Source organism: Manis pentadactyla, chromosome 14 (assembly GCF_030020395.1).
Source record: "Manis pentadactyla isolate mManPen7 chromosome 14, mManPen7.hap1, whole genome shotgun sequence".
NCBI classification, from domain to species: Eukaryota; Metazoa; Chordata; class Mammalia; order Pholidota; family Manidae; genus Manis; species Manis pentadactyla.
In genome coordinates, this window is record NC_080032.1 from 32,576,085 (window position 1) to 32,603,055 (window position 26,971).

Here is a 26,971-nt window from a genome sequence, read left to right on the forward strand (position 1 = left end):
CTCATTAAGTGAGTCCTTTTCTTATCATTTCCAGATAGATTTTCTATGGCAGAATAATAAGCTATCACCAGTCCTCATTCTAACTGACAAACAGAACAAGCTGGCTATGTGGGAATGAGTAAAGGTGTCAGGTAAATGGGAATGGTCTGAATTTTCATTGGAGAAAACTTTTTGGAATTGTGGATTGATGAAGTGGTTCTGTTTATTTTGCCTGAATTAAGTAAATTCCAACACATTAAAGTCACTGGTGGTTTTAATACAGTTCATTCTGTTAGGACAGACTTAGTTGAGAATTCCTTTGTGACTCACTGTGTAATGAAATTTCGCCAGTTTGTTTCGTTAAAGCTAGGGAAAATTTTTTTTAAGTTAATGGGTATTTAACTAAATGAGCTGTACTTCTCAGGAATGTGTTTGAGAGAGGGTGGTCTTGCCAACAAGGATGTATTCTCTTATGAGAATCCTTCATTTCCAGTACCACGTGTTAGAAAGATTAGATGGTCTTTATCGTCTTTGTTATTTAATCCTGGCAGATGAATTTTCCTTCTTTGTTTTGTAAAAATTGGCCCATTTCCTAATGGTAACAATAATAATAGATCCATAGATATATTCATCGTTGGCCTATGTCAGTTTTGTTGATCACTGTATCTTTGGCATACCCCTTAGTACATGGCAGTAGCAGGTCCTCAAATACTTGTTGCATGGACAGTGTTGGTTATTGTTACTCTGTATCCTGCATAATAAACCCTCACTTGTTTTTCCATGTGGTGATGGTTTAATTGGAATTGTTTCTTAAATTACACTAACAAGTCAAGTTACCTTTGTAGCTTTAAGGCCCTATATTAAAGAAGTTCTTGAATATGTTCTCTCAGAGCTTTAGACTGAATGGCTTTTTTGAAAGGGAAATACTTTTTCATAATAGTTTTAGTAATCTTAAACTGTTACTTAGAATTACTGCTGACTGCAGTGTTCTGAGGCTAACATAACATTCTCAAGGGTTGCTGTAGGCAGTGTGGTAAAAAGAGTTAGGAGGTTCAGTAATTAGCATAAATTTAAGTATTCTAAAATGTATTGAAATAATTTGATAGTGGGAAGAACTATTTGGTGACTATAATTTTTTTAAGTTATATACAAATACATACATATAATTCCTTGTTAAAAATGAACGTGGACACAAACATGGTGGTGGCAGTGGTGGCTGCGACAGTGACGAAGACAAAGGCAGCGACGGCAGCAGTGTTAAAGGATCATCTGTGTATTAGAACATACTGCTAGACACATTGCTGTCTGTTTTTCCTTTTCATTTAGCCATTTGAGAATTGGAGTGCTAATCATAATCTTACAGGTATTCACTTAAACTTAACACATTTACGGTCCATAAAAACTTCAAGGCTTATCTTGATATTTCAGTATATACATTGCAGCTAGATGTTATTTCTGCCACATTTCAAAACGGTAGAATAAATTCTCAAAAAAATTGTTACAATTTATTTCAATGTTTAGTAGAGGAATTTCTTTTAAAATGCTCTTAATTGAAATACTATTTAGTTCACATAGCTTAAGTTGAATCACTAGTTTCATTTCAACTGATAATAAAGTATTTCAGCATAGTAAATGTTTCTATTTTCCATGAAGGAAAAGGAAAGCAGTTAATTCTTTTTAAATTAAAGTTATAAAAACATGAGATAAAAGTTCTGAAAAGAAAGGAAACTTAAGACTTTAAATAAAAAATGGGGTTTAATATTTAAAATACCTGTTTATTCAGTTTCTAGTTTAATCAATTTTCTATTGGACTCTTTTTATTATAGTTAATTATAAAAACCACAGGTAAATACATGAGAACTCTAGAAATAGGATTATCTATTGTAAGATAAATTCTAGTCGAAATAAGCAGGCGATGAGAGGCAACAAAGGGCCAGGCAGTTTATTTGAGTGCAATTCCTGGGCGATGTTCCCCGGTCTGGCTAGTCACAGGCCGGGGAAGTCACGCTCAGCAGGGCAGGCAGCGAGTTTTTAAAGAAGGTAGGGGGAGGCAGAGCATAGATTTACAGTGGCACGAGGATTGGCTAGCCTAAGGCACATTTTTCAGGTTGGGAGGGGGCAGCAGCTGGGGACTTTGGCACGTCATCAGTGTTCCACGTGCTCCCCCTCCCTCCAGTGCCTCCAACCTTACATTCCAGCCTTTTGGTTATAATGGGCGCCGACTCGATCTGGCTACTTCTGGCTGAGGAGGGGTGGCACGGGTAGGGTTGAGGCTGGTGGGAGGCCAGAGGAGGCTTGGAGGGAAGGGGCGAGTACTGATGTACCCACATGGTCTTGTTCACTTCTACTGTCCGACCTCTCTATCGGTGGCCGGAGGTTCTAGCAGATATGTTGTCTTCGTCTCTCAGGACAGATATGTCTAGCATGATCACTCAGGCTTTGCCCTGTCTAGTACTGTAGTCCGAACAATGAGAGACAGAGGCTTGTTCATAGCAGGCAGCCTGGACGAAAGAATGGAAAGACAAACATTGGGCGGGACAAGGGGGTATCTTTCTTGGGAGTGAGAAGTAAGGTAGGTAGGAGAGGTGTTCAGGGGAACTTGAGATAAGAGAGTATAAGGGTTAGGGATGACTGGGTGAAGAGGGACTACAGCCTCATTGATTATCTGCAGGTCTTGAACAAGTTGGTAGGCCCCCAATGGCTTCTTGACTGGAAGGATTGCAGTGTTACAGGGAGAATTGGTACCAGAAGCCTTTGAGAAAGAAGATGGTTAATGATAGGTAGGATGCCCTTGTGATGGACTTGGGAAATAGGAAATTGGGGTCTAGAAGGAGAGGAAGATGGGTCTTTGAGGCGGATGAGGACTGGAGCATGATGGCTCAACACTACAGGAGTAGAGGTGTCTCGGACTATCGGGTTAACACCAGTCGATGGTACAGGAGGGTCTGTGGAGGGCTCAGGGCCACAACTTATATTGGCTAAGATGATGAGTGAGCTCAGTTGGGGATGACTAAGAGGCAGGGAGATAGAGGCACCAAGCTTGGAGAGGAGATCTCTCCCTAACAAAGGGAAGGGACAGAATGGGATGACTAGAAATGAGTGGGTAAGAGGATGGCTCTCAAAAGTGTAGGCTACTGGACCTGTCTCTAGAGGCTTAGAGGGGGTTCCCATGACACCCACGACTGAGACCTGGGAAGGATGTAAACGCCCCTGAAAGGAAGGTAAAACAGAGTAGGCAGCCTCCATGTCCACCAAAAAGAAGATGGACTTACCCGCTACCCACAGCTTGGCCCTGGGCTCAGCAAGGGTGATAGGGGTGTTCAAGTTTAGGCATCTTCAGTCTTCGAGTAGGCTCAGCAGGTCCCGAGGTGAGTCCCTCAGGGGGGCCTCCCTCCCACGAGACTCTGTTGCAGGAGGATGACCTTCCCCAACTGGGCACTCTACTTTCCAATAACTTTTCTTACCGCAAACTGGGCAGGGTTTAGTCAGCTTATTGGTCAGGTTGGGGCATCTCTTTGCTCAGTGGTCTTCTTGGCTACACTGGAAGTAGGGTCCCAGAGGCTCACGAGCTCTGGACTAGTCTTTGGTGTGATGAGACCCCTGTCCTGCCAGCCACAGGGCCACTGCAAAGGCTTGGGTTTGGGACACTGTCCTCTTCTCATGTTCTTCATCACGGGTATTAAAGACTTTAAAGGCCATGGTTACCAGGTCATGCAGTGGAGTTTGGGGTCCCTCTTCTGCCTTTTTAACTTACTTCTTATGTAACTAATACTTGTTCTGGTGAAATCTAGTTCTTTACTAGTTTAGGTGTAATAAGACAGTGACTATAAATGACAAAAGACTTATAAATGACAATGGTTAAAGATCTGATGAGAGCTTACTGTAAGACAGTTGTCATAAGGAAATTTGGATATTTCTGTAACACAAAACACTCAGTAACAAAGTTTAGCATCATTCTTTTTGACAGTGCGTTCTAGGTAAATATATATCAGATAAATAAGCCAAATTAGCCAAATATTTCTCCCAATGAGGAGAAAATGTTCTTCTGACATGTTCCAAGGGCCCTCTGGAAAATATCAGAGTTAACTAGAGGTAAAAGCACTTTTTTGAATTTGATTTTGGAAAGTTGTCAAAAGAAAGTTTCTTTGGCATTTGCTTAAATAGGATTATAGGTTGCCATGAAGAAATACTTATCCATTTAACCAGAAAGACAATGAAAGATTTTAAAGGCAAATACAGAAGGTTACACACTTATTAGCAAAGTTTAACATTTAGTCCTTTGATATTAGAATCTCATTTTCTTAAATACTTAGACAATTCATTTAGATTTTAAGCATGAGAAACTATTTTGATAAAACAATTAGAAAGCCTTTTGCAATCTTTCAACATTAAGAGCAGACTAACAGTTTAAGAAAACTTTGTCTTTTTAACTGAGAACAAAATTCTGATTTTGCTGTGTACTTGATATCAAGACTCACTTGCTTTAATTTCACATAGCATGACTATATCAATTTTTCCACAAGCTTTCTACAACTTTCTCTTTACATTCAGTGTTCTCCCCCTTTAAATAAATAACTGTACTTTAGAACAATTACCTTCTTTTGCCCTCAACAAAACAAATTTCCATTTTTTTTTTTTTTTATTTTTTAAATAATTATTTTTTCTTGAAGGGTAGTTGACACACAGTATTACATTACATGAGTTTCAAGTGTACAACACAGTGGTAGAACATTTATATACATAATTCTAGGTTCCAGCTATCACCCTACCAGGCTGTTACAATATCTTGACTATATTCCTTATGCTATACATTACATCCCGGTTACTAATTTATTTTACCATTGGAAGTCTGTCCTTTTTTTTTTTTTTTTTTTTTTTTTTTGTGAGGGCATCTCTCATATTTATTGATCAAATGGTTGTTAACGACAATAAAATTCTGTATAGGGGAGTCAATGCTCAATGCACAATCATTAATCCACCCCAAGCCTAATTTTTGTCAGTCTCCAATCTTCTGAGGCATAACAAACAAGTTTTTACATGTAGAACAAATTCTTACATAATGAATAAGTTACATAGTGAACAGTACAAGGGCAGTCATCACAGAAACTTTCGGTTTTGCTCATGCATTATGAACTATAAACAGTCAGTTCAAATATGAATACTCATTTGGTTTTTATACTTGATTTATATGTGGATACCACATTTCTCTCTTTATTATTATTATTTTTAATAAAATGCTGAAGTGGTAGGTAGATACAAGATAAAGGTAGAAAACATAGTTTAGTGTTGTAAGAGAGCACATGTAGATGATCAGGTGTGTGCCTGTAGACTATGTGTTAATCCAAGCTAGACCAGGGCAATAAAACATCCACGTATGCAGAAGATTTCTCTCAGAACGGGGGGGTGAGGTTCTAAGCCTCACCTCTGTTGATCCCCAATTTCTCACCTGATGGCCCCCCTGCGACTGTGCCTGTCTTAGGTTGTTCCTCCCTTGAGGAATCTTACCCGTCTCTGGCTAACCAGTCATCTTCCGGGGCCATACAGGGAAATGTGAAGTTGGTAAGTGAGAGAGAAGCCTTATTGTTTGAAAAAGTTAGCTTTTTACTTCTTTGCATATTTATGCCCTGTGGCTTCTATGCCCAGCATTTGTCTTGAGGTATCTTTACCACTTGGAGGAATTATGATACTCGGTAAATTTGATATGAGGCACAAATTCTATTTAAGGGTTGTAATTAGGAAGGAAGAAGAAAAGCTATAGAAGTAGCAGGCGGAAGAAAACATGGGAAGATTGATTATTTCTTTGATATATCTTCTTGTAGAGTAACTTCAGCATGTACAGGTTTTAAGCTACTACTTAAATTGCACACACACATTAACATAATAGGAGTATAGTTACATAACCAAAGCATATCTGTAATTACCAGCCATCTCCAGTGAAACCAAGAAAACCATTAAGGCACCTTAGGCATTTGTGAAAACTTATCTATGATATGGTGGATATTGTCCAACTGAACTTGAACAGTCTGAGAGAAATCAGACAAATTAAAACAACCCATTCCTGGGGACTGTTCACATGCCATATGTTCTTTTAACAGTAAATAGTCTGTAGTTGTAAGACTTTGGAGCGCTACAATTTGCACTTCTCCTAATTCTTGGTTGAGTTCCAACAGTATAGATCCAGTCAAATTTGTTGTTTTACTGTATGCACAGGCCAGCTTAGATATCTCCTTCCTCATTCCCATGGCAAGTCCAGGAGCTGGTGGGATGAGTGCATCTACAGCTGTAGCAGTGCGTGGATCTTTGTTGGGGTTTTTTGATGATCATCTTCTGGCATGAGTCTTCCAGAGAGTGCAGATGTTGGAAGTTCTTTTTCATATCGTATCTTAGTTCATTTTCGGGGTAGCCCAATTAGGCTTTGATCCTCTGTATAAACACAAACAGACCCTTTGCCTACACTTTTATATGCCCTTTATACCCTTGTGTAGAACTCGTTGGAGGTTACCACACAGAAACTGCCCTTTTTTTTTTTTTTTTCAATCACTAATCTACACTTACATGACGAATATTATGTTTACTAGGCTCTCCCCTATAAACCCCTTTACAGTCACTGTCCATCAGCATAGCACAAATTTCCATTTTTTATACTTTCTCTTATTAAAACACACATCTTTAGCATACAGAAATATTTTCCTTATTAAGTAGTTTTCATTAGAATTTAAAACTATTACTTTAACCTTCAGTGAACACTGAAAAATAGGCCATTGTAAACTGTTACACTAGCATTCTTCAGATTGATACATCTATGAACGTATATTATCATTTTTGGAAATGTGCTTTATAGCACAATTTCTCATTAGGCACAAAATATGTCTATATAACTTAGCAAACTTTAAGAATTTTGGTTACTACAAGAATTCTCAGGCTGTTTGCTTATATATAAACTGTTATACATTAATACAGCATTATTATTAAGATGTTTCTTTGCTACACTTGTTTACTTATTTTTAGCAACCCTGCTAGATTACTTACAAAACTTTTACCAAACATTAGACAAAGTCAAGCTTTTCCTTAAGCATCTTCTTGAAGTGTTTAACAGATAACATCAACTTAAATAACTTTATGTAAACTTTGGCAGCTGATAACTATAAGGACATGTCCGTTTCAGTTAAACTTAATTTAGCATTAATGCTTAATATTTTTTTATTAGATTTTCTGGAAGTTTTAGAATGCTCAATTTTCACAAGCACTTGTTTTTAAATCAATTTTTATTAATACCATCTGGAGGTAGGAAAATATTTTTTATTTACACTTAGACACACAAACATACAAATTGAGACATAACTACAGTTAGCAATACTTTTCATATAAAAACATATACACTGACAGACAAACTGACATAAAGATTTGAGTTACTGATACTTAATTTCTTTCTTTCTTTTTAGCTTCTTGTCCGTGGCTTCCGGAACCGGAGGGTGGGAGGAGCGTGTTCCGGTGGGGGAAGAGGGCAGTGAAGGCGGAAGGAGAGGGGGAGGGGTGGTGCAGCCACTGGAAGAGGAGAGGAGCAGGAAGACAGCATGGTTGAGAATGTAGGACTTTAAGATGGCAGCGACACGGGGGAGGACAAAGAACTTAAAGATGGTGGTGGAGAGGGGTGGGGGTAGCGAGCTGAGAGAGGTGGGAGACCAAGGTCCTCCGGTGGATCTGAAAAGGAAGAAAGACTGGGCAGAGTAAGAGGCTGACAATCTTTAACTGGAGATCGGGCCAGGAGAACCTGAGTCATTGAACACTTAACATAAAGGTCTGGGTGGGAGCGCAAAGTCCAAAAAGCCTGCACATATGGGATTTTACCCCACTCTGCGCTCCAGTGGCAGTAATTAGTTAAGTCGGTGAGGAGGCCAAAATCGAAAGTTCCCTCAGGGGGCCAGCAAGATTGATTGTCCAAGGGATACTGAGGCCCGGCCTCAGAGCAAAGAAAGATTAGCTTCTGTTTGCGAACTTCCCAGGACAAATAGAGGGTAGCTAAATTATAAATGAGACACCGCAACGGGGTCTGAGCCTCTGCTTTCAAGGGCTGGTTCCCCAAGTCTGCGCCACTCCCCAACTAATCCCGCTGAGAGGAGTGCCCAGCGTCCCAAGCGCGCCAAGTCAGGGGAGACAGCCTGGGAGCCTGGGTGAGGGATGTTTCCCAAACCGCAGGGCCAGGGGCGGGTATCCTGGATACCCGCAGCGGATGGGCTGGAGGCCCAAACCTGGACGTAGCTATGATTTCGGACAGACCAGGTGAAATGGAATTAGGAAGGGAAACAGACCGGGGGAAACTGAGGGACTCCCCGGAAAATAGTCTATGCAGTGGAGAGCAGGCTGAGGTCCTGGGTCGGGGAAAGAGGGGGCAGGGCCACCGGTGGCCAGTTGGGGCCCCGCGCTCATGCTCCTTCCCGTGTTTTGGCACCAAATGTAAGATAAATTCTAGCCGAAATAAGCAGGCGATGAGAGGCAACAAAGGGCCAGGCATTTTATTTGAGCACAAATTCCCGGGCGATGTTCCCCTGTCTCGCTATCACAGCCTGGGGAAGTCACGCCCAGCAGGGCAGGCAGCGAGTTTTTAAAGAAGGTAGGGGGAGGCAGAGCTTAGATTTACAGCGGCACAAGGATTGGCTAGCCTAAGGCACATTTTTTAGGTTGGGAGGGGGCAGCAGCCAGGGACTTTGGCACATCATCAGTGTCCGACGTGCTCACCCCTCCCTCCGGTGCCTCCAACCTTACATCTGTGAAGATGCCTTTTTAAAAAATGTGAACCTACATTTAAATCCCGCATTCTGATGTTATTAGTGTCAGGTGAGGTTGATTACTTGGAGTCTATTATTTTTCCTACTCCTTTGATGACCAAAGAGGAACAATGGAAGCCATCCATCTTATTCCTAGGAAATGCATTCCTTAAAAAACAAAAACTCTAGTTTCCTTTTCCTGCCTTCTACCAATTTATTGCCCATAATTTCCAAGAACAGGTGGGTATAGAAACATATGGAAAAATGTGATGGTGAAATAATATCTTTAGAAATGAGACTACACATCCAGAACAAATTCTGGTCTCCTCCTCAGAGCTGGCCATTTATTTTCTGTAAATTCAAGTTGTGACGCTTATTTGCAGTTTGACTAGTTTTTCATGTACAGCAACAAAACTATATGGAAGCTGTCATTGAATTGTCACCTTAGTAGAAAAGGATAAGTGTGAAAATTGATATAAAATGCATTTAAATGTGGTATTTGTTTACAAAAATAAGACTTGCTAAATAAATCTAGAGTAATTAATTTTGAATAGGAGGCTATTGTTTTTATATTGTGTAATAACTAGCTTACTCTGAAGAGAGTTGGTCAAACAATAAAATATATTGTTACTAAAAAAAAATGAATGTGGAAATGAGCATTAAAACTGTGGAAAGAGAAGCATCCTAAATTATCCCGTTTCTGTTTATTTCAGGGCTGAGAACAGTGAACTCACTTTTCACAGTTAAAAGACTATTAAGAAAATAAGATGGGGACTCCTGGTTCTGGAAGAAAAAGGACACCTGTGAAAGACCGATTTTCTGCAGAAGATGAAGCTTTGAGTAGCATTGCCAGAGAGGTGTGTCTGGAAATCCCCTCTCAACACAGAATTGCACAGATAAGGATGTTGTGAAAGTACTAGGGGAGATTATATCTATAGGCATTCATTCATTGAGCTGGTTTCAGAATGCCTACTGTGGATGCCATGTTCTATATGGCCTATAAAGTAGAACAAAATGTAGCTACCATCTCTTTATTTGCATATTGATTCAGCTCATTTAAAAATGAATCTCTTTTTTTGTGTGTGGATTATTTGAGTTCTAGGTATTTGTCCTAATATACTGAAATTTATAATTAATCTTCAGTGTAGAAACTTAAGGTGGTTAGAATGTTGAAGATATGATAACTATATTGTAAAAATGCTCTTTGGGCTGTACAGTTAACATTATTCCTGGAGGCACTGTATAAATGCTGACAGAAACAGTCCTTATTTGGTGTCTGCTCAGATTTGGTATCTTAGCTGTTTTTGAAATACTGCAGTGGAATTTCTATGTTTAACTTTTAGTTAGTACCAGAGCTTCTGGAGCATTTTTATTTTGGTTTGTTGACAGCTTAGAAAGAAATAAAAAATGGAGAGGGGTGTTACCTATCAAATTGCTGGCAACATTTCCTGTTGAATTTTGGAAATTTAAGATAAATAGTAGCTGTGATTTCTTAGTGAGGTGCAAACTTTGTTTCAGACTCTAAATCTTTAATCTGCAGCTGCATACCCAACCACAGACTAACCTGGTACAAGAATTGTTCAGAGCTTTATTAAATTATATTCTGTTTGTGAGAATTATTCCCTTACCGCTTCTTTGTTCTTCTTAGTAAATAATTCATTTAGGACCAGTGCTGTTTCCTTTTGACATGTTACCCAGTCTCTTTAGCTCAGCCACTGTTAATTTTTCCTCTTGTCAGCTACTCAGCTTTTGAATTAGAAGTTAAATTCTGTAGGATATTTAAAGCCAAAAAAAGTTATCGAAAAACTGATGACAAAATTGTGATATTACTTTAACAAAACTACTTTAAGAAAACACTGAGATCTTTTTAGATAAAATGGTAGAAGGTACTTAAAAATTACATAATAGATATTGCTTTATATTGATCTTAAGTATTTGCATGAATGAAGCATTTTGGAAGCCACATAGTTCTAAATGAGAAATGAAACTACTCAACAGAATTGGAGGGATTTACCCAGATTCCCATAAGGGGAGAAAATACCAGCACCTTCTAGAGTATTTTTGTATTGTCAATAAATATTTGAACTCATTTTTTGGGATGTGATGCTTCGTTTACAAAACTGGGGGCATTCTAACATATAACACTTGAGTGCTTGCTATGTGACAAACACTTTTCTAAGCCTTTAAAATGCATTAATTGATTTAATCGTTATAGAGTTCTGAAATTGATTTTCTTATTATCTGCATTTTACAGATAAACCATTGCACAGAAAAGTCAAGTAACTTCCCTAAGGTCACACAGCTAGGAAACAGCAGAGTTTATATTCAAGCACTTGAAGTCTGGCTCCAAAGTCTGAGCATTTCACCACTCACTATGCTATACTGTTTGTTTCCCACTCTTCTCCAACTCCCCATTAATAGTTTGTTTTTTTGTAACTTTTTATGATTTTGAAAGCACTTTCACGTTTCAATTCTCATAATAACCTTATAAATTAGGTAGGATAGGTATTATTATTGCTTTATTTATACATGAAGAAAGAGATGAAGCTGGGTGATAAATGTCTAAAAGGGATCAAAACTGGGGCACTCTTTCAGTTACTTAAAGCCATTGTTCATGTTACTGTGCCATATAGGCTTTGGGGGCTTATAAGTGAAGCTTGGAATTCTGGCTCTACTAGTTGCTGGTTGAGTAATATTATTATGTAACTACTCTGCACTTCAGTTTCTTCATCTGTAAAATGGAAATAATACTGTCGTCTTATATTAATAGGGCTCTTGTGATGACTAAGGAAATAATGCATGTAAACCTTTTCCATAGTGTTAGAGTTTAGCACTTGCAGTATTGTTGCTTATAAATAAGTTTAAATAGAAAGTGAGAAGAGAGGTAAAATAGTCTCCTTTTGTAAAAAGAGAGGTCTTAAGATAGGTATTGTAAAGCATGGTTGATCATCAGAATCTCCCAGGGAGCTTTTTCAGTGTAGTCTCTTCAGTGCCCCAGACCTTACCTCATAGTGGCTAAATCTGAATCTATCAGGATTGAGTCTGAAATCTGTATTAAATATATACATGTACACACACACACACACATATTCACACGCACTCACACTTCTTCCTAGAGGGTTTTGATGGCCAGTCAGGTTTTGGGAAACTTGAACCAAAATACACAGGAGATCCTATCCTGAATGGTCAATTTTTTATACTTACAGGTTGTTTTCCTTCCTGTACATTATTATTTTGCTATGAAATAATTGAGTTTAATCCGGATATTATGTTATTATTTTAAAAGGATTTAAAAGGCAAATATTTCTAGTTTTTATTTCTGTCTTCAGAGCTTTGAATATAAATATGCTAACTTTAAAAACCTGGTCAAAAGGCTCAGCTTAACCTGCAACATGCAAGGGCCAGTTTTTACTGTTAAGATTCAAGACTTTATTTTCAAGATGGGTGACTAACCTATAGTATGCAAGTTGTAAAACTTTAGAGGAAATAGGTTAGCTGTTATACGACATGTCTTCCTTGTGATTCTTTCCATTAAGGTTTTTATAGCCAATTCTTAACTGTCCATTCATACTTTAGGTGGTTGGCATACACAGATAGTCCCTAGTCTTTATTTTCTCTAGTAGGATCATCCTTTTTAGAAGAAAGCAATTGGCTTAAGTTAGGAAGAAACAGAACCTAACAGAACTCTCGTAACAATTAAAAAGGACAAATTGCTTACTCTTTTTTTTATTTTTAGTTAAATCTTAAGAGTTTAATTTAGCTTTCCTCACTTCAGATCGTTTGTGAAGTAGATAAGGAATGCCATAAATAAAGAAAAATAACCTGTTTTTCCTCCTGCTGAGTTTCCATTGGCCCCAAGTCAGGCAACTAGAGGGAATGAGGAGAGAAATAAACAAGAGGCATGAAGATATTCCACAAACTGGATCATTCGTGTGCTAAAATATGGAACTGAGTGCATTTTGAAGAATTGTGGTAAAATACACGTAACATGAATTTACCACCTTAACCATTTTTAAGTGTGCAGTTCTGTGGCCTTAAGTACTTTCACACTGTTGTGCAACGATCATCACCATGTGTCTCTAGGACTCTTTTCTTTTTTTTTTCTGGAACGTTTACATACTTTATTTAATCCACGTTGCTACTGGGGCTGGATAAAACAGTGACAGAACAGGGAATATTAGCCCTGATTACACCTGGAAAACCGAGGCTAACAGATTTCACTGTAGTTATGTGGATTCATATTCAATAACACATCAACAAATATTTATTGAGTACCCACTGTTGGTACTCCCAACCACTAACATATTTATTGAACATGTACTGAGTGCTAGATACTATGCTATAGCATTTTATGTATTTTGATCTTCACAACAACCCCAAAAGGTGGTATTATCCCCATTTTCCTGTTGAGGAAACAGACTCAGAGAGCCAAGCGACTTCTCAAGGTTGCAAAGCTATCGTAAATAGCAGAGCCAGGACTAGAACTATAATTGCTGGCCGCAACCCTCTCCGCTCCCTACATGTACCAGATTATCTAAATCCCACACTGCTTCAGCAATCACAGGGAGACCTGGGCCTCGTCTGACTGCCCCAAACTTGCTGTGTGATTTCAAGCAAGTTATGTTACCTCTATGGGCTTTGATATCCTTATCTGTCAAATTTAATATATCCAAGCTTCCTTCTAGAGATTCTTTCAGGCTCTTCTCAGGATTCTGTCATTCCCATGTTCTTGACCACAGGCAGTCCCATGACCTAGGAAATGCCTGAGGAGAGATCTCAAACACACATCCTCAGAATCTCCAGGGCCAGAGGTGCAGGGTCATCTCTCAGTAGAGCAGGGCTGGTGGGGGTGAGTCTGAGAGCTGCCCATTTGGCCCAACAGGAGGCAGGGGTAAGCTAGGCTGGAGCTTCATGCTCTGGTGATAAAACCCTGTCCCAACCTAGTCTGAAACCCCAGAGGGATTCCTCAGCCCTAGCAACTAGCAGGAGGAGCCAGGAAATAATACCCAGAGGCTGGGGGATGGGGGTGGTAGGGAGAAGATATCAGCAAAATACTGTCAAAACAGCCCTTGTAGTGGTGTCCCCAAAATATTCTGTGCAACCCTGAGCCTTTGCTCACCACATCTGCTTCTGCTAATCTCATACTCTCTTTTGGCCTCCTTGCTGACTTAAATAATTATAACATACCTCTTCTGTCACACCATTTGCCTGTTCTAAAACCTTCTGTGGCTCCCAAAGTACCACATTCCAAAAGTTCATGACCTTCCAGCCCCAGCTCTCCAACTCTGTCCTCCCTTCCCCTACATGCACTTTGTACTAAGGGCAAACTCCTCAGTATGTCTTCAATACTCTACCACAGCCACATATTTGCTCAGGCTCTTTCCCCTGCCTGGAATGCCCTTTTTAGGCATTTCTGAATTCATATCCTTCCTGTTTTCAAGGTTCTACTTACTCCTTTTTCCTATAGGCAGCCTTTCCTGTCCTCACGTATGTGTCCAGAGTTATCTTGATGGGCAGTAATTTTTTTTTTAATTTAATTTAATTTTTGCTAGAACACTATGTTTACCAGGCTCCCCTCCTCCCCAAGTACCCCCCCACACCCCACTACAGTCACTGTCCATCAGCACAGCAAGCTGCTGTGTAATCACCACCTGTCTTCTCTGTGTTGTACAGCCCTCCCCGTACCCCCCCACAACACTATACATGCTAATCGTAATGCCCTCTTTCTTTTTCCCTGCCCTTATCCCTCCCTTTCCACCCATCATCTCCGGTCCCTTTCCCTTTGGTAACTGTTAGTCCATTCTTGGGTTCTTTGATTCTGCTGCTGTTTTGTTCCTTCAGTTTTCCTTTGTTCTTATACTCCACATATGACTGAAATCATTTGGTACTTGTCTTTCTCTGCCTGGCTTATTTCACTGAGCATAATACCCTCTAGCTCCGTCCATGTTGTTGCAAATGGTAGGATTTGTTTTCTTCTTACAGCTGAATAATATTCCATTGTATATATGTACCACATCTTCTTTATCCATTCATCTACTGATGGACATTTAGATTGTTTCCATTTCTTGGCTATTGTAAATAGTGCTGCGATAAACATAGGGGTGCATCTGTCTTTTTCAAACTGGAGTGCTGCATCCTTAAGGTAAATTCCTAGAAGTGGAATTCCTGGGTCAAATGGTATTTCTATTTTTTTTTTTTTTTTATTTAAATAATTATTTTTTATTGAAGGGTAGTTGACGCACAGTATTACATTAGTTTCAAGTGTACAACACAGTGGTAGAACATTTATATACATAATTCTAGGTTCCAGCTATCACCCTACCAAGCTGTTACAATATCTTGACTATATTCCTTATGCTATACATTACATCCCGGTTACTTATTTATTTTACCATTGGAAGTCTGTCTTTTTTTTTTTTTTTTTTTTTGTGAGGGCATCTCTCATATTTATTGATCAAATGGTTGTTAACGACAATAAAATTCTGTATAGGGGAGTCAATGCTCAATGCACAATCATTAATCCACCCCAAGCCTAATTTTCGTCAGTCTCCAATCTTCTGAGGCATAACAAACAAGTTCTTACATGTAGAACAAATTCTTACATAATGAATAAGTTACATAGTGAACAGTACAAGGGGAGTCATCACAGAAACTTTCGGTTTTGCTCATGCATTATGAACTCTAAACAGTCAGTTCAAATATGAATACTCATTTGGTTTTTATACTTGATTTATATGTGGATACCACATTTCTCTCTTTATTATTAATATTTTTAATAAAATGCTGAAGTGGTAGGTAGCTACAAGATAAAGGTAGAAATCATAGTTTACTGTTGTAAGAGAGCAAATGTAGATGATCAGGTGTGTGCCTGTAGACTATGTGTTAATCCAAGCTAGACCAGGGCAATAAAACATCCACGTATGCAGAAGATTTCTCTCAGAAAAGGGGGGGTGAGGTTCTAAGCCTCACCTCTGTTGATCCCCAATTTCTCACCTGATGGCCCCCCTGCGACTGTGCCTGTCTTAGGTTGTTCCTCCCTTGAGGAATCTTACCCGTCTCTGGCTAACCAGTCATCTTCCGGGGCCATACAGGGAAATGTGAAGTTGGTAAGTGAGAGGGAAGCCTTATTGTTTGAAAAGGTTAGCTTTTTACTTCTTTGCATATTTATGCCCTGTGGCTTCTATGCCCAGCATTTGTCTTGAGGTATCTTTACCACTTGGAGGAGTTATGATACTCGGTAAATTTGATATGAGGCACAAATTCTATTTAAGGGTTGTAATTAGGAAGGAAGAAGAAAAGCTATAGAAGTAGCAGGCGGAAGAAAACATGGGAAGATTGATTATTTCTTTGACATATCTTCTTGTAGAGTAACTTCAGCATATATAGGTTTTAAGCTACTATTTAAATTGCGCACACACATTAACATAATAGGAGTATAGTTACATAACCAAAGCATATCTGTAATTACCAGCCATCTCCAGTGAAACCAAGAAAACCATTAAGGCACCTTAGGCATTTGTGAAAACTTATCTATGATATGGTGGATATTGTCCAACTGAACTTGAACAGTCTGAGAGAAATCAGACAAATTAAAACAACCCATTCCTGGGGACTGTTCACATGCCATATGTTCTTTTAACAGTAAATAGTCTGTAGTTGTAAGACTTTGGAGCGCTACAATTTGCACTTCTCCTAATTCTTGGTTGAGTTCCAACAGTATAGATCCAGTCAAATTTGTTGTTTTACTGTATGCACAGGCCAGCTTAGATATCTCCTTCCTCATTCCCATGGCAAGTCCAGGAACTGGTGGGATGAGTGCATCTACAGCTGTAGCAGTGCGTGGATCTTTGTTGGGGTTTTTTGATGATCATCTTCTGGCATGAGTCTTCCAGAGAGTGCAGATGTTGGAAGTTCTTTTTCATATCGTATCTTAGTTCATTTTCGGGGTAGCCCAATTAGGCTTTGATCCTCTGTATAAACACAAACAGACCCTTTGCCTACACTTTTATATGCCCTTTATACCCTTGTGTAGAACTCGTTGGAGGTTACCACACAGGAACTGCCCTTTTTTTTTTTTTTTTGCTTTGTTTTTGGTATCACTAATCTACACTTACATGATGAATATTATGTTTACTAGGCTCTCCCCTATACCAGGTCTCCCCTATAAACCCCTTTACAGTCACTGTCCATCAGCATAGCAAAATGTTGTAGAATCACTACTTGCCTTCTCTGTGTTGTACAGCCCTCCCTTTTCTCCTACCCCCCCATGTATGTTAATCTTAATACCCCCTTACTTCTCCCCCCCTTATCCCTCCCTACCCACCCATCCTCCCCAGTCCCTTTCCCTTTGGTAACTGTTAGTCCATTCTTGAGTTCTGTGATTCTGCTGCTGTTTTGTTCCTTCAGTTTTTCCTTTGTTCTTATATTCCACAGATAAGTGAAATCATTTGGTATTTCTCTTTCTCCACTTGGCTTGTTTCACTGAGCATAATACCCTCCAGCTCCATCCATGTTGCTGCAAATGATTGGATTTGCCCTTTTCTTATGGCTGAGTAGTATTCCATTGTGTATATGTACCACATCTTCTTTATCCATTCATCTATTGATGGACATTTAGGTTGCTTCCAATTCTTGGCTATTGTAAATAGTGCTGCAATAAACATAGGGGTGCATCTGTCTTTCTCAAACTTGATTACTGCGTTCTTAGGGTAAATTCCTAGGAGTGCAATTCCTGGGTCAAATGGTAAGTCTGTTTTGAGCATTTTGATATACCTCCATACTGCTTTCCACAATGGTTGAACTAGTTTACATTCCCACCAGCAGTGTAGGAGGGTTCCCCTTTCTCCACAGCCTCGCCAACATTTGTTGTTGTTTGTCTTTTGGATGGCAGCCATCCTTACTGGTGTGAGGTGATACCTCATTGTAGTTTTAATTTGCATTTCTCTGATAATTAGCGATGTGGAGCATCTTTTCATGTGTCTGTTGGCCATCTGTATTTCTTTTTTGGAGAACTGTCTGTTCAGTTCCTCTGCCCATTTTTTAATTGGGTTATTTGTTTTTTGTTTGTTGAGGCGTGTGAGCTCCTTATATATTCTGGACGTCAAGCCTTTATCGGATGTGTCATTTTCAAATATATTCTCCCATACTGTAGGGATCCTTCTTGTTCTATTGATGGTGTCTTTTGCTGTACAGAAGCTTTTCAGCTTAATATAGTCCCACTTACTCATTTTTGCTGTTGTTTTCCTTGCCCGGGGAGATATGTTCAAGAAGAGGTCACTCATGTTTATGTCTAAGAGGTTTTTGCCTATGTTTTCTTCCAAGAGTTTAATGGTTTCATGGCTTACATTCAGGTCTTTGATCCATTTTGAGTTTACTTTTGTATATGGGGTTAGACAATGGTCCAGTTTCATTCTCCTACATGTAGCTGTCCAGTTTTGCCAGCACCACCTGTTGAAGAGACTGTCATTTCGCCATTGTATGTCCATGGCTCCTTTATCAAATATTAATTGACCATATATGTCTGGGTTAATGTCTGGATTCTCTAGTCTGTTCCATTGGTCTGTGGCTCTGTTCTTGTGCCAGTACCAAATTGTCTTGATTACTATGGCGTTATAGTAGAGCTTGAAGTTGGGGAGTGAGATCCCCCCTACTTTATTCTTCTTTCTCAGGATTGCTTTGGCTATTCGGGGTCTTTTGTGTTTCCATATGAATTTTTGAATTATTTGTTCCAGTTCATTGAAGAATGTTGCTGGTAGTTTCATAGGGATTGCATCAAATCTGTATATTGCTTTGGGCAGGATGGCCATTTTAACGATATTAATTCTTCCTAGCCACGAGCATGGGATGAGTTTCCATCTGTTAGTGTCCCCTTTAATTTCTCTTAAGAGTGACTTGTAGTTTTCAGAGTATAAGTCTTTCACTTCTTTGGTTAGGTTTATTCCTAGGTATTTTATTTTTTTGGATGCAATTGTGAATGGAGTTGTTTTCCTGATTTCTCTTTCTGTTGGTTCATTGTTAGTATACAGGAAAGCCACAGATTTCTGTGTGTTGATTTTGTATCCTACAACTTTGCTGTATTCCGATATCAGTTCTAGTAGTTTTGGGGTGGAGTCTTTAGGGTATTTTATGTACAGTATCATGTCATCTGCAAATAGTGACAGTTTAACTTCTTCTTTACCAATCTGGATTCCTTGTATTTCTTTATTTTGTCTGATTGCCGTGGCTAGGACCTCCAGTACTATGTTAAATAACAGTGGAGAGAGTGGGCATCCCTGTCTAGTTCCCGATCTCAGAGGAAATGCTTTCAGCTTCTCGCTGTTCAATATAATGTTGGCTGTGGGTTTATCATAGATGGCCTTTATTATGTTGAGGTACTTGCCCTCTATTCCCATTTTGCTGAGAGTTTTTAACATGAATGGATGTTGAACTTTGTCAAATGCTTTTTCAGCATCTATGGAGATGATCATGTGGTTTTTGTCTTTCTTTTTGTTGATGTGGTGGATGATGTTGATGGACTTTTGAATGTTGTACCATCCTTGCATCCCTGGGATGAATCCCACTTGGTCATGGTGTATGATCCTTTTGATGTATTTTTGAATTCGGTTTGCTAATATTTTGTTGAGTATTTTTGCATCTACGTTCATCAGGGATATTGGTCTGTAGTTTTCTTTTTTGGTGGGGTCTTTGCCTGGTTTTGGTATTAGGGTGATGTTAGCTTCATAGAATGAGTTTGGGAGTATCCCCTCCTCCTCTATTTTTTGGAAAACTTTAAGGAGAATGGGTATTATGTCTTCCCTGTATGTCTGATAAAATTCCGAGGTAAATCCATCTGGCCCGGGGGTTTTGTTCTTTGGTAGTTTTTTGATTACCGCTTCAATTTCGTTGCTGGTAATTGGTCTGTTTAGATTTTCTGTTTCTTCCTGGGTCAATCTTGGAAGGTTATATTTTTCTAGGAAGTTGTCCATTTCTCCTAGGTTTCCCAGCTTGTTAGCATATAGGTTTTCATAGTATTCTCCAATAATTCTTTGCATTTCCGTGGTGTCCGTCGTGATTTTTCCTTTCTCGTTTCTCATACTGTTGATTTGTGTTGACTCTCTTTTCTTCTTAATAAGTCTGGCTAGAGGCTTATCTATTTTGTTTATTTTCTCGAAGAACCAGCTCTTGGTTTCATTGATTTTTGCTATTGTTTTATTCTTCTCAATTTTATTTATTTCTTCTCTGATCTTTATTATGTCCCTCCTTCTGCTGACCTTAGGCTTCATCTGTTCTTCTTTTTCCAATTTCGATAATTGTGACATTAGACCATTCATTTGGGATTGCTCTTCCTTTTTTAAATATGCTTGGATTGCTATATACTTTCCTCTTAAGACTGCTTTTGCTGTGTCCCACAGAAGTTGGGGCTTAGTGTTGTTGTTGTCATTTGTTTCCATATATTGCTGGATCTCCATTTTGATTTGGTCATTGATCCATTGATTAGTTAGGGGCATGTTGTTGAGCCTCCATGTGTTTGTGAGACTTTTTGCTTTCTTTGTACAATTTATTTCTATTTTTATGCCTTTGTGGTCTGAAAAGTTGGTTGGTAGGGTTTCAATCTTTTTGAATTTACTGAGGCTCCTTTTGTGGCCTAGTATGTGGTCTGTTCTGGAGAATGTTCCATGTGTACTTGAGAAGAATGTGTATGCTGTTGCTTTTGGATGTAGAGTTCTATAGATGTCTATTAGGTCCATCTGTTCTAGTGTGTTGTTCAGTGCCTCTGTGTCCTTACTTATTTTCTGTCTGGTGGATCTGTCCTTTGGAGTGAGTGGTGTGTTAAAGTCTCCCAAAATGAATGCATTGTATTCTATTTCCTCCTTTAATTCTGTTATTATTTGTGTCACATATGTTGGTGCTCCTGTATTGGGTGCTTATATGTTTATAATGGTTATATCCTCTTGTTGGACTGAGCCCTTTATCATTATGTAATGTCCTTCTTTATCTCTTGTTACTTTCTTTGTTTTGAATCTATTTTGTCTGATAGTAGTATGGCTACACCTGCTTTTTTCTCCCTGTTGTTTGCATGAAATATCTTTTTCCTTCCCTTGACTTTTAATCTGATCTGTGCATGTTTTTGGTTTTGAGGTGAGTCTCTTGTAAGCAGCATGTAGAGGGGTCTTGCTTTTTTATCCATTCTATTACTCTGTGTCTTTTGATTGATGCATTCAGTCCATTTACATTAAGGGTGATTATTGAAAGATATGTACTTATTGCCACTGCAGGCTTTAAGTTAGTGGCTACCAAAGGTTCAAGGTTAGCTTCTTTACTATCTTACTGTCTAACTTAACTTGCTTATTGAGCTGTTATAAACACTGTCTGATGATTCTTTATTTCTCTACCTTCTTATTCCTCCTCCTCCATTCTTCATATGTTGCTTGTTTTGTTCTGTGCTTTTTTTAGGAGTGCTCCCATCTAGAACAGTCCCTCTAAGATACCCTGTAGAGGTGGTTTGTGGGAGGCAAATTCCCTCAACTTTTGCTTGTCTGGGAATTGTTTAATCCCTCTTTCATATTTAAATGATAATCGTACTGGATGCAGTATTCTTGGTTCAAGGCCCTTCTCTTTCATTGCATTAAATGTATCATGCCATTCTCTTCTGGCCTGTAAGGTTTCTGTTGAGAAGTCTGATGATAGCCTGATGGGTTTTCCTTTGTAGGTGATCTTTTTTTTCCTTCTGGTTGCCTTTAGTACTCTGTCCTTGTTTTTGATCTTTGCCATTTTAATTATTATGTGTTTTGGTGTTGCCCTTCTTCGGTCCCTTGTCATGGGAGTTCTGTGTGCTTCCGTGGTCTGAGAGGCCATTTCCTCCCCCAGTTTGGGGAAGTTTTCAGCAATTATTTCTTCAAAGACATTTTCTATCCCTTTTTCTCTCTTCTTCTTCTTCTGGTACTCCTATAATGCGAATATTATTCCGTTTTGATTTATCACACAGTTCTCTTAATATTGTTTCATTCCTGGAGATCCTTTTATCTCTCTCTGCTTCAACTTCTCTGCGTTCCTATTCTCTGATTTCTAGTCCATTAATGGTCTCTTTCATCTCTTCCATTCTGCTTTGAAGTCCCTCCAGAGATTTTTTTATTTCTGTATTCTCCCTCCTTAGCTCTTGCATATTTCTCTGCACGTCCATCAGCATGGTTATGACTTTTATTTTGAATTCTTTTCCAGGAAGATTGGTTAAATCTATCTCCCCAGATTCTTTCTCAGGGGATGATGTGGAGGATATCTGGGTTAGTCTGGTCTGGATCAAATTTTTCTGCCTTTTCATGTCAATAAATGCAGTGGTATGCTGTTGGCTCGTCTGTCAGCTGGGAGAACAAAGACCCTTTCCACTTGCTCCTGGCCTTTCTTTCCTGGGACAACGGCGACCCCTAGCGACTTGTGTTGGACAGTTGCGCATAGACTGGGTGGGTCTCTGTGTCTTGCCCTGCTGCTATGGAGGAAGCTCCCTTGCTGTGGGCTTGACCAGCCTCAGGCTGCTGCTCTGTTATGGCGTGGCCGCACTGGAGGGGGAATGGGCAGGGAGCTGTTTATCACCATGAGGGGTCTCAGAGCTGTGCTGCCGCCCAGGGGTTTAGGGTGCCCAGAGTTCTCCGGGATTCCCAGCTGCTGGGCTAAGGTTCCCTGGACGCTTCCATCCAGCTGTGGGGTCCCTGTCCCTTTAAGACTTTCAAAAAGCACTTGCTTTTCTTTGTCCCAGGGGCGGTGGCTGCAGGGATCCGCTTCCAGGTCTTACTTTCCCATTTCGCTGGTTTCCCACACTCCTCTCACTGTGTGTCTGTGCTCCGGGTGTGGATGACTAGGGCTGGGTGTTTAGCAGCCCTGGGCTCTCTCTCCCTCCCCGCTCTGACTCCTCTCCTCCCACCGGGAGCTGGGGTGAGGGGCCCTTGTGTCCCGTCAGACCAGGGCTTGTATCTTACCCCCTTCGTGAGGTGCTAGGTTCTCACAGGTGTGGATGTAGTCTGGCTGTTGTCCTGTATCTTCTGGTCTCTTTTTTAGGGATAGTTGTATTTGTTGTATTTTCAAAAATATATATGTTTTTGGGAGGTGATTCCCACTGTCCTCACGCCGCCATCTTGGCTCTGCCCTCCAGGACTCTTTTCATCTTGTAAAACCTGTGTACATAAAAAAAAAAATGTTAAAGTGTTTGAAGACTGCTATGTACAGGCAGGAGTATGGGTGGCTCTAGAAGTCCCCTTATGTCTGTAATAGGCATGTGACTGCTTTGCTGGGAGTGTGGGCTGGCCCAGTTCTCAGAGCTGCTCCAAGGAACTTGTTCATAAGGGGCCACCTGCATGTCCTCTAGGCTATCAGGAGGCACTTTGCGTGCTCACGTCTGTGCCCATTTGGCTTTGGGTATTCCACAGTTTGGGGAGAAGTGCAGCTGGGGAGCTGACTTTCAGTGAAAACTACCCAACACCACAGTGTGTCACACTGGGGATCTTTGAGCAGTTAGCCTCTCAGGAGGGAAAGAGAAAGGCAGGGGAAAACTGGTTTTGGTGCCTTACCACAATCAGTTTGGTGAGTGTTATGGTTAGTGTTACTGTGAGAAGAAATGAAGCCTCTCTTTTCTTGTTTTAGAGCTAAAATTATAAAGAAAATTTATTTATGTGCATCTCTTCAAATGGAGTCTTCAGAATGTTGCTTAGTTTTGGACTATATGATCCAAGAGTCCTATGAGCTTTTAACATTCTGTGATTTCTTTTGAGGTCCAGGATGCAAAGAGACTCATGCCCATAATGTACAGTCTTTTTAAGGACTGTCACTAAAGGATTAGTGACGGGCACAGAAATCAACTGTATTTTACAGGAGTTAGAGTCTACCACATGGAGTGTTCAGCCTTTCTGTTGAGCAGAATATACATGTATACATATTCAGAGCAAACCTACTTGTAGTAATAAGGGTGAAAGGCAGCTCTGTGGCTGTTTAACATTGGTGGCTGCTAGAACTTTCAGATTTCATTTTTTTGAAATAACTTCATTGAGATAATTTATGTAACATTTTTCACCCACTCGAAGTATACAATTCAATGGTTTTGGTATATTGCATTAATAATTTTTTGCAGTTGTTAAAAATTATATATATAATAGAATTTGCCATTTTAACCATTTTTAAGACTATCATTCAGTGATATTAATTACATTCACAGTGTTGTGTAACCATAACCACTGTCTATTTCTAAAACCTTTTCATCACTGCAGACAGAAATTTGGTAACCATTAAGCAATAACTCCCCATTCCTCCCTCTCTCAGCCCCTGATAATCTCTAATCTTCTTGATGTCTCCATGAATTTGTCTAATTCTAGATATTTCATGTAAGTGGATTGATACAATATTTATCCTTTTGTGACTGGCTTATTTCACTTAGCATAATGTCATAAAGATTAATCCATATTGTAGCAAGTGTCAGAACTTTGTCTCCCCCTCCCCCTTAAACAACTTCATTCCTTTGTTATGGCTGGATAATATTCCACTGCATGCATATACTACATTTTGTTTATCCATTTATCTGTTGATGGACACTTGGTTGGATTTCATTTTGCTGCCTAAGGAGGTAACAGCCATTTCAGGCATCCACTAGTGAGAACCAGAACTTTGTGGTTTTCGATTATGCATTAGCAGCCTGAGAAGAAGGAAGCAAAGTCAAGAATTGAGTTCATTTAAAAGATATAGTGTTATTGTTTCATGGAATGATAGCCATAATATTTTGATAGGGTTAATGATTTCACAGTTATTTCACTTTTATTTGAATAATTTATTCATTTTTAGGCCATGGCAATTTGAAGATAAAAACTTTTGGTAAGGATAGCCACTTTTAAAAATGCAAAAAATTACCATAATCAGCAAAAAGTATGAGCATTAATAGCATTTCATTTAAGAATAGAGTTTTTTTTGAAACACAAATTTTGAATGTCATTCATTAAGTGTTTATTGAACCTCAACACTCTGCAGGTGCTGTGTTAGGTGTGGAGTATATGGAGTGGACAGGCCTAACATGGTTATTTCTTTTATGGAGCTTAGATTCTAGAGGGAAAAAGAGACACTAAGCAAATAATTATGTAACAGACTAGTTCTTTGATTTTTCAGCTCCTTTTTACTTCAAAATTAATGTCTACATTTTCTGTCTTGCAAGCTTTGATTGTCAGAGTATGCAACAATTGGTGACGTTCTTAGAATTGAGAAAATATAGTAATATATTTATTTACAATTGTATTAAGTGCTTTGAGTGATTAGTAAATGCTTTTATTAATGTGTGATGGGGGGACTTGACATGTTCCAGGGCTTTGGGAAGTCTTCTCCTGAGAAAGCATGCTTTCAACCAAGGTTTGAAGGATGAGTGGAATTATTTAGGAGAAAGAGAGTTGTCTGATGTGGGGAAGAACTTTCCAGTTAGAGGGAAGAATGTGTGACAAGCTTTTGAAGCCAAAGTGTATGGAGAATTTAAGGCTTATCAGCAGCTCATACTTGCTGAGCTCTTATTACCTACCAGGCAATGTTCTAAGTTCTTTAAATGAATTTAATCACCATGACAACTCTATGAAGTGATTTGCTCTTCTCATCTTATTGTTGATGAGTCCAAGGCATGGAGAAGTGAGGTAACTGGCCCGAGGTCATGTAGCTAGGAAGGAATTTGCACCTCAGCCCCTCCGCTCTTAAATGTTGTGCCCTCCATAAGATCACTGTTCACACTGGCAGGAACAGCATGGAGGATAGTAGCCAAGAGCTATGTGAGCCAGATCAGGTAGGCCAGTGGTTCTCAACCGAGCTGATTTTGCTTCCTGGGGATATTTGATGACGAATGGAGATATTTGTTTCTGTCACAGTTGTGGGTGGGGCCGGGGTGCTGCTAAACAAGCTACAGTGCATAGGACAACCCCCCAAAGCAAAGAATTGGCCCAAATGTCAATAGAGCCAAGGCTGAGAACCCTGATAGGGAATGTTACAGACCGTCTGGGATTTTGGTTTGTGTCCTAAAAGCTATGGGAAAACATTGAAGGGTTTTGTGCAGGGGTATAATGGGATCAGATTTGTGACTTAAAAGTAAGGCTTTACCGCAGGTTGGAGGTTATGTCAGAAAAGAACTTTAGTGGATGTGGGGAGATGAGCCATGAGGCTTGTAGAGGCAGCAGTGCCTGGCCTAGAGTGATGGCAGTGGGGGTGGTGAGACGAGGTTGGAATGGAGATGCCAGGGGGATGAGTAGCCATGAGTGGCTGTAGTTGAATAGCCAAGATGGAAAGTTTTGGATTGTGCAGCTGAGTGGCTGGTAGGAAGCATGGGAGGAGGAGGATCTTAGGAGAGGGATGGATTTATGTTGGCATGTGTTTTACTTAAGGTGCCTGTGAGGCCTCTCAGTGGGGATTTTGAAGAGGCAGTTTTGGGATACAGACCAAGAACTCAAAGAAGAGGTCTGGGCTGTGGGTAAACATTGAAGACTTTAAAGCATGTAGAGGGAAACTGAAATCATGAGAGTGGATGAGATTGTCTAAGAAGAAGGTGTGGAGTTGAAAGTAATCACTCCTCAGGCTGAGCCCTGAAGAACTCCAGGTTTCAAGGTCAAGTCTTGAGTCTCATAATTCTGGCACTTTTTGGATTAGCCTTTCGTGTTTGGTTCAGATTGTTCTGTGCAAATTGGATTTGCACAGGAGGCAGAATTATTCTTAATTAGAATACCTTTAAGTATTCTCAGTGGTAGTACACAAAAAATTTATTAAAATATTATGAAATGTGGGCTAATTTTTCAGAGTTATGAAAAATATGAATGTTTTTCTTTCATTTTTACCCAGTTAAAAAAAGTCCCTTTATACTTACTGTTTTTATCACAAACCCTTTGAAAGAGCAAATGTAAGTTGTTTTTGGTCATTTAGGATTCTTTCCAGTGGCATTAGTGCATGAATGCCGCCAATTCCCATCAAGTGCAGACCTCTCTCCATTTTTTCCCCATTTACCTACTGGAACTAAGGCAAAGGAAGGTGGGAGATATGGTTGGGTGGCTCCCCTCTGTCAAGCAGAGTCCTGGCTGTGTGGTGACCAGCTTTACTCTCAGTATCTTCCTGTTCCTCGATTTATCCCCCTAACCAGAATTAACAGGGGATTACTGAGCCCAAAGACTTGGTTTTGTGTCAGTGTGACTGAAAAATATTTGGTGTGATGTTCAGTGTCATAATTTTCACCATTCTGTGACTTACAGGAATTTGAG

At 39.6% G+C, this 26,971-nt stretch overlaps 1 protein-coding gene across 32 annotated transcripts in view; it reads left to right on the forward strand.

Annotated features, from left to right (window-relative positions):
• LRRFIP2 (LRR binding FLII interacting protein 2) overlaps positions 1-26,971 on the forward strand; it is a 140,217-nt gene that overhangs the window by 16,901 nt on the left and 96,345 nt on the right. For 27 of the 32 annotated variants that reach the window (XM_036921583.2, XM_036921589.2, XM_036921586.2 and 24 more), the window contains one exon: positions 9,458-9,601. The exons of 3 other annotated variants lie outside the window; for them this stretch is intronic. In XM_036921583.2, the coding sequence (XP_036777478.2) occupies positions 9,512-9,601 (90 nt within the window). In that variant the 5' untranslated portion in view covers positions 9,458-9,511. Of the gene's footprint in view, positions 1-9,457; positions 9,602-26,971 lie in introns of those variants that run through there. 2 more of the 32 variants (XM_036921587.2, XM_057492600.1) reach the window with 1 other exon arrangement.